The sequence below is a fragment of the Dendrobium catenatum genome, unplaced genomic scaffold (assembly GCF_001605985.2).
Source record: "Dendrobium catenatum unplaced genomic scaffold, ASM160598v2 fragScaff_scaffold_80, whole genome shotgun sequence".
NCBI lineage: Eukaryota > Viridiplantae > Streptophyta > Magnoliopsida > Asparagales > Orchidaceae > Dendrobium > Dendrobium catenatum.
Genome location: NW_021318542.1, coordinates 422,768 through 436,757, shown reverse-complemented (window position 1 = coordinate 436,757; position 13,990 = coordinate 422,768). Strand labels below are relative to the sequence as shown.

The window sequence follows — 13,990 nt, the reverse complement described above, 5'->3', positions numbered from 1 at the left end:
TTTTTTTAATTATAAAATTTTATATTAATAATTATTTTTAAAAATAATAATAAATTATTCGAAACGGAGCCTAGTGTTATAAATGATATGAAAAGAAGTAGGATTTGTTGGGCCTTAAAACAATTTAATTGTTTGATCATTGGATGGTGGGCTACTTGTCATTTAATTAAATTTTATTGTCACGTTGCCATTAATGACAAAAAAATTTAAAAAATAAAAATACAGAAAAAAATATGAGCTGGTTGTTGTTATAGAAACTTCTGCACTGACAGCAGATTATAATTAATAATTTTTTGTAATTTTATAAAATAAATACATCTTAACATTTATGATGTTGTTTTATATCCTACATATTTTTATAAATTACTCATAAGTTTTTGTTTTGTCAAATAATTTTAAATACTTTCATTTATTATCTTTAAAATTATATATAGCCAAATCCTTTTTATCTACTAATATTTGAGAATTTCATGTAATTCTAAGATAATAAATTCTCCATCTGTACTGCTGTAAATATTCTTGCATGCAACAATTGCAAATATTTTAATTATAATTCACATAAACTATGGATCAAACCCTAAACTAACAGATCGCATGATCTATAAATTCCAAAATTGTGCAATTGATGCAAGTATTTGATTTGATTTTAGCTTTCTTATAATTGAATTATTTTTTTCTATTGAAAAAATAATTATATTGTTTGATAAATATTTTGTCTCTGCTACTATGAGAGGATAGAACAGTCAAACTAATGCAATATATCATTTTGTTTTTGAATATAGAATTGCATGCCTTTTGAAATTTGTCCGTTATTATCCTTTGTCAGTTGTCTTTCAGAGCTAACTGCTAGCAAGAGATGGCAGCTCAATGATTGGGATAAAGGTCCAACCAAGCAAGAAGTAATTGAGGTTTCATTTGAAATTATTTTCTTACAACTTCTTAAATTAATTGTTAAGTAAAAATAATTAAATTTTTTATACTAAAAGGTTACTTTAACAAGCTGTAAAAAAACCGTCTCAAATGAAACCTGGGGTGCTTGCATGATTTTTTTTAACTAAACATATTCTATTAAACGAAAATGGTATAGTAAAAGACCACCATAGGACCACATCAATAGAATACATCAAAGAGAAGCAGTAGCAAAATTAGCAGATAAATGGATGAAGAACAACGGAGATTATCGGACTCAGACCGACACCGAGTTACCAGGGCTGGGCCATCCATGGAGGACAACAAAATTCAAAACAAGAAGTAGCCAAAACAAGAGATCGAGCTACCCAGGTTGCCAACCAACCCTTGCCATCAACGGCGTATGCAGCAGAACTGTTTCCTCATCGTCCATTCCGAAAAGAATCGAACACAACAACCAAAGCTAGCATCAAAGATCAGAAAAAACCCAACACAAATCTTCTTATTGGATTTCCGCTTACGTTGCGAAACAAATTTATCGAGCAAGCCCGTTTCAAGGATGGAATCATCCTCTCCACTGGCAACCGCCATATCATCATGCAACCAATCACATTGCCACCTAACAAAATTACGATTGGCAAACAAATTCGCATTTGAGATGACCGAAATAGGCACCTCCATGCTTGCATGATTTCTTCTTATATTTGTTATTAGTTCATCAAGGCATAGACAAAATTTATTGCCTTATTCTCGTTTTACATTTGGGTCAAATAAGATGGACACACACATCATATATGCAAGCTGTGAAAGCTCATTTTTTTTATGTTTTCCTTCCAAGTTCGTCCGGACGAAGTTGGATCGTCCGGGACGATCGGTACAGGTTGTAAAGGAATTTCTGGATAGAGAAGTTTGTTCCAGGACGAACTGGGGCTCATCTGGACGAAATTTTTCCAGAGAGCAACTCGTCCATGTACGATTACTGTACACGTCTGAATGAATTTTGTCTAGAGGGCAAATCCTCCCGGGACGATTTGCGATGGTCCGGGACGATCTGGTTGGATATATATGGAAATGAGATATTTTGAAGAGAGAGAAAAGCCCAGGAGAGAGAAAACCGAAGGAAAAAGGAAGAAAAGTGATTTTTGGGCGACTTCTGTCAGTTTTGTCCGTAGCTGCAGTTGAGAAAGTTGACCGACTCGAGGTAAGGCACATTCCGCCTTCTCAATTTTCAGAAACTAGTATTTTGACGACTTTTCTGTTTTGAATTTTATTTTCGTTAGCGTATAATTGATTCCGTTTTGTACTGATAAAGGTTTTACCGCGTTACTTTTGGTATGTTCCTGAGATGATAATTGAGCACGTTTTAAGTTTTAATCGAATAACAATTTATCAAGATGTCTGAATTTACTGTCTCAGTACAATTAAAGTCTTAGAATGATGTTGTGTACTATATGTGGTAATTTTGTAAATTTCTGAATTTATGAATTTTGTGAAAATTCTGTATACTACCATTATGCTGCTTACGATTTTCTGACGTAATCCGATTTTCTGATTTGAATGAATTGTTGTGCTTTGATATCAAAAGGGAGTTATAAGGCGAAATCCCATCTTTTTGGAACGAGTTGAAGGAAAATCCTTTGGGATTCCGTTGTCTGGGTCCGGAAAATCTGATAATAAGTTATATTCTGAAAATTTCGTATATTTGTTCTTTTCTGGTGCTACAAGCACAAAGGGAGACATAAGGGGCCAGAATCCGTTGAGATTATGTCAATGTCAGGGGAGGGAGGCATAAGGGGCCAGAATTCGTAGAGATTCTGTCAGTGTCAGGGTAGGGAGACATAAGGGGCAAGAATCCGTAGAGATTATGTAAGGGTCTGGGAATCTGAAATCTGATATGTGATCTGATGTTGAAATGTGATTTTATCTGATTTGAAATCTGTTCTGTACGATTCTGTTGTTCTGTACGATTCTGTTTGTTCTGTATAATTATGTTGTTCTGTACGATTTCTGTTTATGAAGTGAATTCCGTTTTTCTATATCAATAAATTGACTTCTATTTGAGCAAGTGTCTGTATTCTGATGACTATATGATTTCTATACGATTTCTGTACGGCTATTGGAATATCTGCTTCTGATGTACTTTCTGATGTGAATTTATGGAGATTTGGATTGGTGAGTGTAGCCTTGCTGAGCTGTTAGCTTATTCTTATTTTCTGCGTGGCTTTCAGGTTCTGGGAAAGGGAAGGAAGTCTTGGACTAGAAGTTCTGTGTCTGATCAATGATTAGGTATTTTGTACTTTTGATTTTTGTACAATTATGACTTTTCTCTTATGTTCTTTCTGTCTGTAAGCCATGAACTGTATTGTACATGATTATTTTGATGAAAGAAATATAGATGAACTGTTCTGTATATTTGGAAGTCTATAGCGGCTCTGTGTTTCTGTTTGTTTTTACATTTGGAAGAAAGTTCTAAAGCAAGTCCCAAAACTAGATTCTGGATTTCAAGTTTCAAGTTCCGTCGCGACTCGATGCGAGCGGGATTCGTTCCGGTCGGGTTGGGTCGTGACACAAGCTTCGACAAATCAAGATATTGGAGTCATCAAAAAACTTAAAATGTAAAGTCATTCGATTCATCGGACTTATAATTTCTCCTTATAAAGATAACTTCTTTAAAATAAAAGGTATAATGTTTGAATCAACAACTATACTTAAGCTTCTAGATTTGATATAATTTATAAAAATAATAGAAATAGTTGATAATGCCAAAAACAATATTTTGAGTCACTAATCAATGATGTCATTAGGAGAAACAGCCGTTTTAATGCTATTATGATTTTGAATATATTAATTTTTATAGCAAAATTAATATCATCATCATTGTTTAAAAGCTAATTGGTTGTCTAAAAAATAAATAAATTTAATGTGAATTTCACCATAGTTTTGGTGGTCAATTAAAAAAGATTATGTCATATATTCAATTAAATTTGAGGTATATATTTATATAAAAATTTTAAAATACAGAAACACTAAAAAAAGAATTTACATACATACCATTTTATTTCATGTTATTTACATATCTAATATCTAAAACTTTAAAGTTATATGTTTATCACGTCCATAGAATAAATATGAGTGCATAGAATGAAATATTAAATTTTATAAAATAGTATGAGTGGTAAGAAAGAAATATAATAGTGATATATTTGATATTAAAATTTTATATGAGTGATAGAAATATTATATTAAAATTTTAGACATTAAATATATAAATAACATGAAATAAAATGATATATATGTAAATTACCTTTTTTTTAAAAAAAGCAATGTTATTTGTTTAAAATTTTAAAAATAAAATAGAAACTTAAAGCCATGAATATGAGAAAGCGAGCGAATTAAGCAACACAAATCAAGCACAAAACCATCTGCTCCCTCTCGACATTTTGCTTCTGTGACTGTTACCTTCCTCTGTTTTCCTCTCTTCGGATTGCTGTTCTGCAACAACTCCTACCTCTCTCTCTCTAGCCCTCCTAAGACTCTTTTGTATCCCTGCGATGCTTACACTAGCCGATCTCTCTCCAACCAAAATCCCAGCACTGTAACACTTGCCCGCTCTAATGCTCAAAATGCCATCTTTCTCAACTCTCGCATTCCCCTTCCTCCTTTTCTTCCCACTTCTCGTCTTCTCCAAACCACCTCCACCACCACCACCCCCTCAAGCATCGAACACCACTCCCTCCACTTCAGAAATCTCCGCCCTCATTGCATTCCGCTTCACCCTCCAGGACCCCCTCGGCGCCCTCTCCAACTGGGACCCCTCCTCCCGCAACGCCCCCTGCTCCTGGCGCGGCATCCTCTGCTCCCCTTCCTCCCCTCACGTCACGGAGCTCCGCCTTCCCCGCCTCCGCCTCTCCGGTCCCATCTCCCCACGCCTATCCTCTCTCTCCCATCTCACCCACCTCAGCCTCCGCTCCAATCTCCTCATCGGCACCATCCCCTCCTCCCTCTCCCATCTCCCTCACCTCCGCTCCCTCTTCCTCCAACACAACTTCCTCTCTGGTCATTTTCCTTCCAATCTCTCCTCTCTCCAGGTATTCTCCATCGCCGGCAACTTCCTCTCTGGATCTCTCCCCGCTTCCCTTCCCCCCACACTCCGCTTTCTTGACCTATCCTCCAACTCCTTTTCGGGCTCCGTTCCTTCAAACTTCACTAACTCTGCCCCTCGGCTTCGGTTCCTAGATCTCTCTTACAACCGCCTCGGCGGCACCGTTCCGGCGGGGCTGAGCCAGCTCCAGTTCCTCCTTTACCTCCGCCTCGATGACAATCTTCTCGAAGGAACGATTCCCGCCGTGCTTGCTAATTGCTCCTCCATTCTTTATCTCAGCTTGCAAGGCAACAATCTCCGCGGCATTCTGCCTGCCGCGGTCGCGGGGATACCGACTCTCCAGATCCTTTCCCTTTCACGCAACGGCCTCTCCGGCTCCATTCCTTTCTCCGTCGTATTCAATTCATCCGCGGCCTCTGCCGCGCATCTTCGAATACTGCAGTTGGGGCACAATGCATTCACAGACATGGCGCTGGCGCAAGAAGACAGTACTAATGTTGCAGCGTTTTCCAGTGTTCTTCAAGTACTGGATATCAAAGAGAATGGGATTCATGGCCAAGTCCCGGCATGGATTTTCAATGTGTCGACATTGGCCGTCTTGGACCTTTCTGGCAACTCATTCTCCGGCCCTCTCCCGCCAGAAGTTGGGCGGTTATCGGCGGTGCGTGAGATGAGGATAGGAAATAATTTCTTGACTGGCCCTGTTCCTGCGGAGATCGGAGAATGTGCATCGATTCAAGTGCTTGATTTGGAAGAGAATCGATTTTCCGGCGAGGTGCCGGATGTTTTTGGGACGCTTTCTGGTCTGACGAATCTCTACCTCGGTGGAAACAGATTCTCTGATCTGATTTGGGCGAGCCTTGCCAAACTTTCCCAGCTGGAATCGCTTTCTCTTTTTGGGAATCGTTTTATCGGGGAGTTTCCAGAGGATCTCACAAAGCTGGGGAACCTAACCTTCCTTGACCTGTCCGGCAATGCGCTTACCGGCGAGATACCGGAAACGATCGGGAGGCTACATAAACTTCAGAACTTGAATTTAAGCTGCAACAGCTTCTCCGGCAGTGTTCCGGCGATGATAGGAAGCTTGTCTGATTTGAGGACATTGGACATCAGCGAGCAGAAGAATCTCTCTGGCGAACTGCCAGTAGAGCTCTTTGGGCTACCGACGCTTCAGGTGATTTCTTTGGCCGGCAATTCGTTCACTGGCAATGTCCCCGAAGGATTCAGTAGCCTCTGGAGCTTAGAGCAGCTGAACCTTTCATCAAATTCTTACTTTGGCTCCATACCAGCAACCTACGGCTACCTTCCGTCACTGCAAATTCTCTCGCTTTCCAATAACCATATTTCCGGCACGATTCCGGCCGAGCTCAGCAATTGCTCCAATCTAACCATTCTCGATCTCCGCTCCAACCAACTGTCCGGCGCCATTTACCCTGATCTCTCAAAACTGTCAAATTTGGTGGAACTCGACCTTGGCCGAAACCTTCTTTCCGGCAAAATCCCACCAGATATCTTGCGGTGCTCTTCGTTGGTGATTCTCCGGCTGGACATGAATCATCTCTCCGGCGAAATACCAAGCTCAATTTCAAACCTCTCCGAGCTCCATGTGCTCGACCTTTCAACAAATAATCTAACAGGCATGATCCCAACCAGTCTCTCTCTCATGCCCGCCCTGCTGCATCTGAACCTATCAAACAATAATCTCCAGGGTGAAATCCTTGGAGCACTCAGCTCTCGCTTCGATGACCCGTCCGCATTCGAAGGCAACCCCGGCCTCTGCGGGAAGCCATTAGATGCAGAATGCGCCGGAGAGCGGAGGAAGAGACGGCGCAAGAAGATAGAACGCTTGTTTCTCCTAATCGGCCTGGTTGCGGCCACAGCCGTCGCCCTCGCCCTCCTCTGCTTTTGCTGCGTCTTCGCCATGCTGCGATGCAGAAGGCGCTTTCTCGACCTCCGAAACGGCGTCAAGAAGCGCAGCCCTGGCCGTGGAAGTGGGTCAAGCAGCGGCGGCGAGAACAGCACAAGTCCCAAGCTGATAATGTTCAACAACAAAATCACCTACGCCGAGACGCTGGAAGCCACCAGAAATTTCGACGAAGAGAATGTCTTAAGCCGCGGCCGGCACGGGCTGGTCTTCAAAGCCAGCTACAACGACGGTGCCGTGCTGTCGATCCTCCGCCTGCCTAACTCGTTCAATGAAGCCGCGACAGAAACAGCATTTCGCAAAGAAGCAGAGTCGCTCGCCAAACTGAAGCACCGCAACCTCACGGTTCTCCGAGGATATTACCCCGGCCCTCCGCAGGACGCCCGGCTTCTGGTCTACGACTATATGCCGAACGGCAGCCTAGCGACGCTTCTCCAAGAAGCGTCCCACCAAGACGGGCACGTCCTCAACTGGCCAATGCGCCATCTCATCGCTCTCGGCGTGGCCCGCGGCCTCGCCCACCTCCACACCTCCGGCATTGTCCACGGCGACGTCAAACCTCAAAACGTCCTATTTGACGCTGACTTCGAGCCGCACGTGTCTGACTTCGGGCTTGAGCTGCTGGCGGCAACGCCGGCGACGGGGGCCTCCACGTCAGTAGGTTACGCGGCGCCGGATGAGTTGGATACGAAGGAGGGTGACGTTTATAGCTTCGGGATCGTGGTGTTAGAGCTGCTGACGGGAAAAGGGCCGGGAATGTTCGCCGGAGAAGAGGAAGATATTGTCAAATGGGTGAAACGGCAGCTACAGAATGGGACGGTTGGGGAGTTGCTTGTGCCGGGGTTGCTGGAGCTGGACCCGGAGTCGTCGGAGTGGGAGGAGTTTCTTCTCGGCGTTAAGGTCGGGCTTCTCTGCACGACGCCCGGCGCCGGCGACCGGCCCACCATGGCTGACGTCGTGTTCATGTTAGAGGGATGCAGGGTGGGGCCCGATATACCTTCATCGGCCGGGCCCACCACGTCCCCTCCCTCCCCTTCCCCGGCATGAGGCTCGAGACGACACGATCGTATTACTGGTTTCGTCGTCATTTGATGTTTTATCTGATTGGATAGATTTATTTTTATTCTATTTAATTATTACCATTTTTTGGCATCCACGTCGGAAGGAGGGTCCGGCGAAGCCTGCAGTGGCAGCTTTCACCCGCCAGACAAGGAGGGAAGAAGGAAGACGCCAAGGGCAGGGAAAGTAGCCGTTGGATTTTGGGGGGAAACGGTAGTCCGTCAATGGTGAGCGCGATTCTTGATGAGATGAAGCAGATTTCATCAGAGGTATGATGTCAATAATTTGAGATCAGAAGAAGGAAAGCTGGGATTGTTGTGGGACCTTTTTGATTGTTGATTTAAAAAGAAAAAAATTAACGGTTCTATATTTAAATTTATTTCCTATTTCTAAGCAGATTGCGGTCACTTCTGTGTCCTTGAAAAAAATACAAGTTTTGACTGGAAAATATAGTGTGCATGTGAACTCTGCGCGGCTATCAGCTATGAGAGCTGAGCTTCAGGCAGAGTACAAAAGCATTTTTACGAAAAAATTATTATTATTATTTTTTTTGGTTGGAAAAGGGTGAGAGGGATGATAAATTTATAATAGCCTTTGCTATAATTAAAAATTATAAATTACAATACAGATTAAAAAGCTGTAGAATTAAATACTAGTAAAAATGTCCTAATAAAAAAAATTAAATATTTGAAAATAGAAGTTCATTCAAATTTCAGTATCTTATTCACCGAGGATAAAAAAATTGAAATTATAAAGATAAGAAGAGAATCTTTGAAAAAAATAAGCTATAACAACAGCCACATATATGAGATATATGTCAATAAGATCTTTAAAAAAACACTAGATTGAAACCAATATCAATCAAGTTTTTTTTAGCCCTTGGGTTTGGGTTTCATACCTCCCAAGCTCTTCTTGTTTAGCAAAAGCATCTCCTCTCTCCTCTGTAATTTTGTCTCATTTATAGCCTCTAAGGTCTAAATTTCTTCCTTTGACTCTTTATCGGAGGGACTTTATACCGTTTATTATTTGTCTCCGCTTAACTCAACACTTTTTTTACATAACTATCACAAAGCAATACTTGATCATGAGATGTATCTCGCTAATCTCTCTCCTCTTATGATGATCTATCTCTAGAGTTGCTTCTTCCCACTTATCTCTTCATCCTCAACCTCTCTCCCCTCCACCTTGGGATTGATATGCCATAACATCAAATGCTAAATATAAACCAAGGGATTTTAGGGAGAGAACACCCAAAAATTCACCTATAACAAGAAAGATATATTATGCAACCTGCAAAAAAATAACAAAAGCTTCTCCTGCTCAGCCGCTCTTATCTCGAAGAAACTAAAGAGGCCACAAATATTACCAAAGAATTAGAAGCTAGCCAAAAGGAATTGGAGTTCTTTATGGTCGGCTATGACATTGGTAAACATCCCTTTTTTTAATCACTTCTCGAAGTAGTTAAACGCAGTGGAAGCTCAAAGATAACATTTAACTCCTTACTCTTGCCAAAAACTTTTTCCTCTTTAAATTTTTATGGAGAAGACTTTTAAAGGATTTGGATCAAGTATAATGATTAGCACATTATTTTTTCTCCAATCATCTTATCCTCACAGCTCATCCATGGGGAGAGAAAAGTATCTAATGCTTTTAACTTTATTGTGACTTGTGTTTATGCATCAAATGAGCTTGGGAAAGAAAGATCCTCTAGAATTCCTTATACAACATATCCTTCCCATCTTTTTAGGTGGTTGGTTATGAGCGACTTTAATAGTTTCATTTCCATTCTTGATAATTTTGTGGAAAATCCTATCCCTCATAGAAAATTGATGGACTTTGCTTAATAGCCCTATATTGTGTAAGCTAGACAAACTTTTTGTAACTCCTTACAATTGGAGTTATTCCCCTCCTCTTCCTTTGAGATCCTTGCTCCTATGTCCCTAGATCACTCTCATTTATCTAAATCTTAAAAAATTTGTTCTATTATGTGACGCCCCAGAATTAAATTTTGAAGAATTATTTATTTTATCTTCTTAAATAATTAATCAAAACTTATATAAATCATCATAGTAATAAATCTATATCCATTGAAAGCAACTAATAATTATATACCTCAAAATATTTAACTATATTCCTAAAATCAATATACAATAGCTAGGAGATTAATACAATTACTGCTATATCATAAACATATGACTACAAAATAATAAAGAAAAATATAAACAAAATCAAAAGAAAAATTGAGAATTTCTATCAATCTCACCCCAATTGGCCATATGTTTATAACTTTGCCTAGCTTGCTCCCCTATGAATCTAGATCCCGTCCCTTGTCGTTGTAGTGGACAATCAACCATTTGGTGTCCTCGCTATCCACATCTAAAGCATTACCATGTAACTTTTTTTATATACAATAGATATGTATTTTATAAATATTTTGACTATAATATTATCAATTTCTACCAAATGAAACAAAAGTTATAATTTTTTGAAACTATAAGATATTATATAGATTTTACTGTATTTTATAAATATTGCATATTAGATTTTATTTCATATAAATAAATGTAGCATTGATAATAAAAGCAAGAAATGCTAGTTGTTAACACTATAAAATGAATTGACTATTAAAATATAATACCCTATGCATGAGGGTAGCCCGATATGATTTCCTTTAAAGATGGTTTGTAGTGTGATCCCTATTGTAGTCTGTAACTGATGATTGATTACGCCAACGGATAAAGGGTGGTGACTCTTAATAATTATTGAAAGCCACCCAAATATTAATGATAAAGATAATAATAAAAATATGATGATGATGAAATGAATATAGATAAAAGGATTAAAATATCATATTAAAGTTAAATGTCATATCTTGATAAATCATATATTGATGCATACATATATTGATAGCACTGATAGCGTTGACATGTATATTGACAGCATATAGTATTGGATGAATAGATAATACATGAATATATGATGCATATAAATAGATGAGATAGATTTTTTTAGTGATTTATGAATGATTTCTGCATAATTGTTTTACTAATTGATTGAATTTTATATCTACTATTAATTCCTAGATTCATTATAATATTCCCTGCTTTTATTATAGATCATTCTTAGTTTTATTGATGATAATTGACCATTGATTATATTGAATGCTATTGATTTCATTGATCGAGCATTTCATATTGATTCTTTTATCCTTGCATTAAAAGTTTTTGTGAGTTTGAGTTATTGCTCAGCTTTTTAGCCATCATGGAATCTAGAGAATATAGTGAAGGATTTGTGAGCAAGACAGATGGAAGAAGAGTGATTGAAAGTCAAATAGAACCTACACAATTTGCTACACTAACACTACCACTTGTATAACCCAAAGTTTATAGTTTGATACGGAATGATGATAGGAATGCACCTAGAGGATCCATTGATAGAATTTTCAATCCTTGAATTGATTGATTAAAAATTTGCATAGTATATTATGCTTGAATGATATGCGGGATATGATTGTTTTGAATGAACTTATGATTGATTGTATGTATTATTTTGGAGATTTTGAATGGTTTTTAATTGATTTATTAGTTTTGATATTTGTTTTGAATCATTTTGATTTGTTTTAACAGATTTATGAATTCAATTTATTTTATTTGTGGAAATGTTGAGAGCAATATTTTTTACGGCAATGAGATTATAATTGCTTGTAGTTTGACTCAAATAAATAATTTTTTAAGAGTTATTATAAGCACAAATCTCAAATTGTCTTCGCCATAAGATTGATATTATTATGCTTCAATTATAATAACTTTTTTGTAATTTTTTTAGCATTGGAGCAAATCCTGAAGAAATTAACACTTGTCGATACAAGAATTTTGGAACCATTACACGTCTATTTTGCAAATCAATTTCCCAAGTATTTTTGAAATAAAATAAGCTATTTATATATATATTTTAATAGTTTTAAAGCCCCAAAAATTTTTATATAAATTTTATAATAAAAACTGATTAAAGTATTTAATTGTCTTAGTATTATATTGTTTTATTCCAAATATCTTTCTCCACTCACATGTTTTATTAAAAAAACCATTTCATTCCTCAAGCCAGAGAAATAGAAACAAGAGGAGAAAACATGAAAGGAAAAGATAAGAGAGAAAAAGAAAGATAAAGTTTGGAGGATATAGAATGAATTTTGTTATTCAGCCCAGTTAAAAAATATGTATGTCTCGCTATAAGAAATCATTATCTTATTTCTAATTTCAATAATTTGATGATTTAGATATTTTTTCGTTCAAATTTATATATTTGTTATCAAAAAATGAGAATAATTCTGTATTGGTAAAACTTTCAGTGCATAAATTTTTATACGTGATAAATCTTGTCAATATGATCATTTTGACATGAATATATTGCATTTTCATCACCAGTTAAATTAGAAGATATGATTTTTTTTGAAGTAAATGCGTAGTAGATAATTTTGATAGTTTTCATGTATTTTATGAATTATTGTATTTCATACATAACATTGACAATAATATAATATTTGCACGTAAGGGAGGCTAGATGGAAGGTTTGTTAATATGAAAGATCAAGATTGATACCAATTAGTTGACAGTTGGGCCTAATTAAGGATGGTACCCAACTGGGAGATAATAAAGCAAGGGGATAGAACAGTGATGTAGTACAAAGCCAAATTTATTACAGTGGGAAGGTACGCACCACAATTGATCAGTACGGTAAAGGAGAAATGTTACAGATTCCTGAGAGGAGAACGAGATGAATTAAGGCATCCATTAGTACCACTGAGAATTCAAGAGTTTTCAGAGTTGGTTGAGAGAGCAAGACTGATGGAGAATGACTTGGCTATTCCATTATTCATATAGGATATGAGCAAGAAGAGATCGAGAGATGATATAACTAGAAGAGAGAATAGTGAGAAAAGGGGTAGATTTCAGACAACAAGAGAGGATCTACATTTGAGTAAAGCGTGGTTGTACTAGAGTGTATCCGATGTGGTAAGAGACATAGTGGATCATGTTTTTTTATGACTTGACAGTGCTTTATGTTAGGTATTAGTCCTAGATTTATGTTTGCTTTTGTGTAGCTATTTGTATAGCTCGTAGGAGCCTATTAATAGGCTATAGCTTGTATTAGGAAAAGAAGCCAAGGAATAAGAATTGCATATTTTGGCTCACCGCCTCCCTCTCCTCTCTCTCTCCTCCTCCTCTTGCAAGATCCATGAGGAAGTGCTTCTTCCCCAAGTGAAGGGATCTCACATCTTGTATCAGAGCCACGGCGGTGGCGATCTCGAGGTGGAGGAGAGAAGGTTTCTTGTCTGAAGAAACTGAAGGAGGCGATCTTGGTGGGGTTCGCCGAATTCGGCCAAGGGAGCGGCTGACGGACGGCGGGATGGTTCGTCTATGCTGAGTTCGCGGCTGGCATCGCATTGGCCTCTTGATCAGCGGAGGCAGACTGGGCCGCTGGTCTGCACGCAAGAAGCTGAAGGCTGTGGCGTCGGGGCATAGGCAGAGCGCCGGACTCTTGCGGCTCGGAGACAAGAAAGCGGCAACTAGGAGATCTAGGGAGCTCTTGGTTCATGCAGGCTACAGGAAATCAGATGGCTCTCAGTTCAGCATGTGATGGTTCTCAGTCCAAGAGAAACTTTTGTTGCTGTTGATGAAGAAAATAGCAAGGCGAAGTAGCAAAGCAGGGCTTGTGATTAATTCTTGGAAGGTTCGTTATATTGTAGCAGAAGATCGGTTCAGATCTTTAAAGAAGATATCAGATCTTCTTTGTGGTGGAGTTTTGGATTTCCGGTGGAGTCCGGGGGACACTGAGGTAGTGTCGGCTGCTCTTGGAGAGCAGGGTTGAGAGTGTGGGGCGCTTGGAGATGCATGGTCGTGCGGTGCACGAGGAGTCCGCATAGGAGCGCAGGGCACTGGTGAAAGACACGCAGGGTACTGGCCGGATGCGGCAGTGCGGAGCGTGATCTTGTGAAG

The 13,990-nt window shown here is 38.9% G+C and overlaps 1 protein-coding gene across 1 annotated transcript; it reads left to right on the top strand.

Moving 5' to 3' along the window:
- The first annotated feature begins 4,532 nt into the window (after positions 1 to 4,532).
- LOC110104502 (probable inactive leucine-rich repeat receptor kinase XIAO) lies at positions 4,533 to 9,825 on the top strand. Its single transcript, XM_020833650.2, has one exon. The coding sequence runs from the start codon at positions 4,533 to 4,535 to the stop codon at positions 7,980 to 7,982; it is 3,450 nt and encodes a 1,149-aa protein (XP_020689309.2). The 3' UTR covers positions 7,983 to 9,825.
- Positions 9,826 to 13,990: the final 4,165 nt, after the last annotated feature.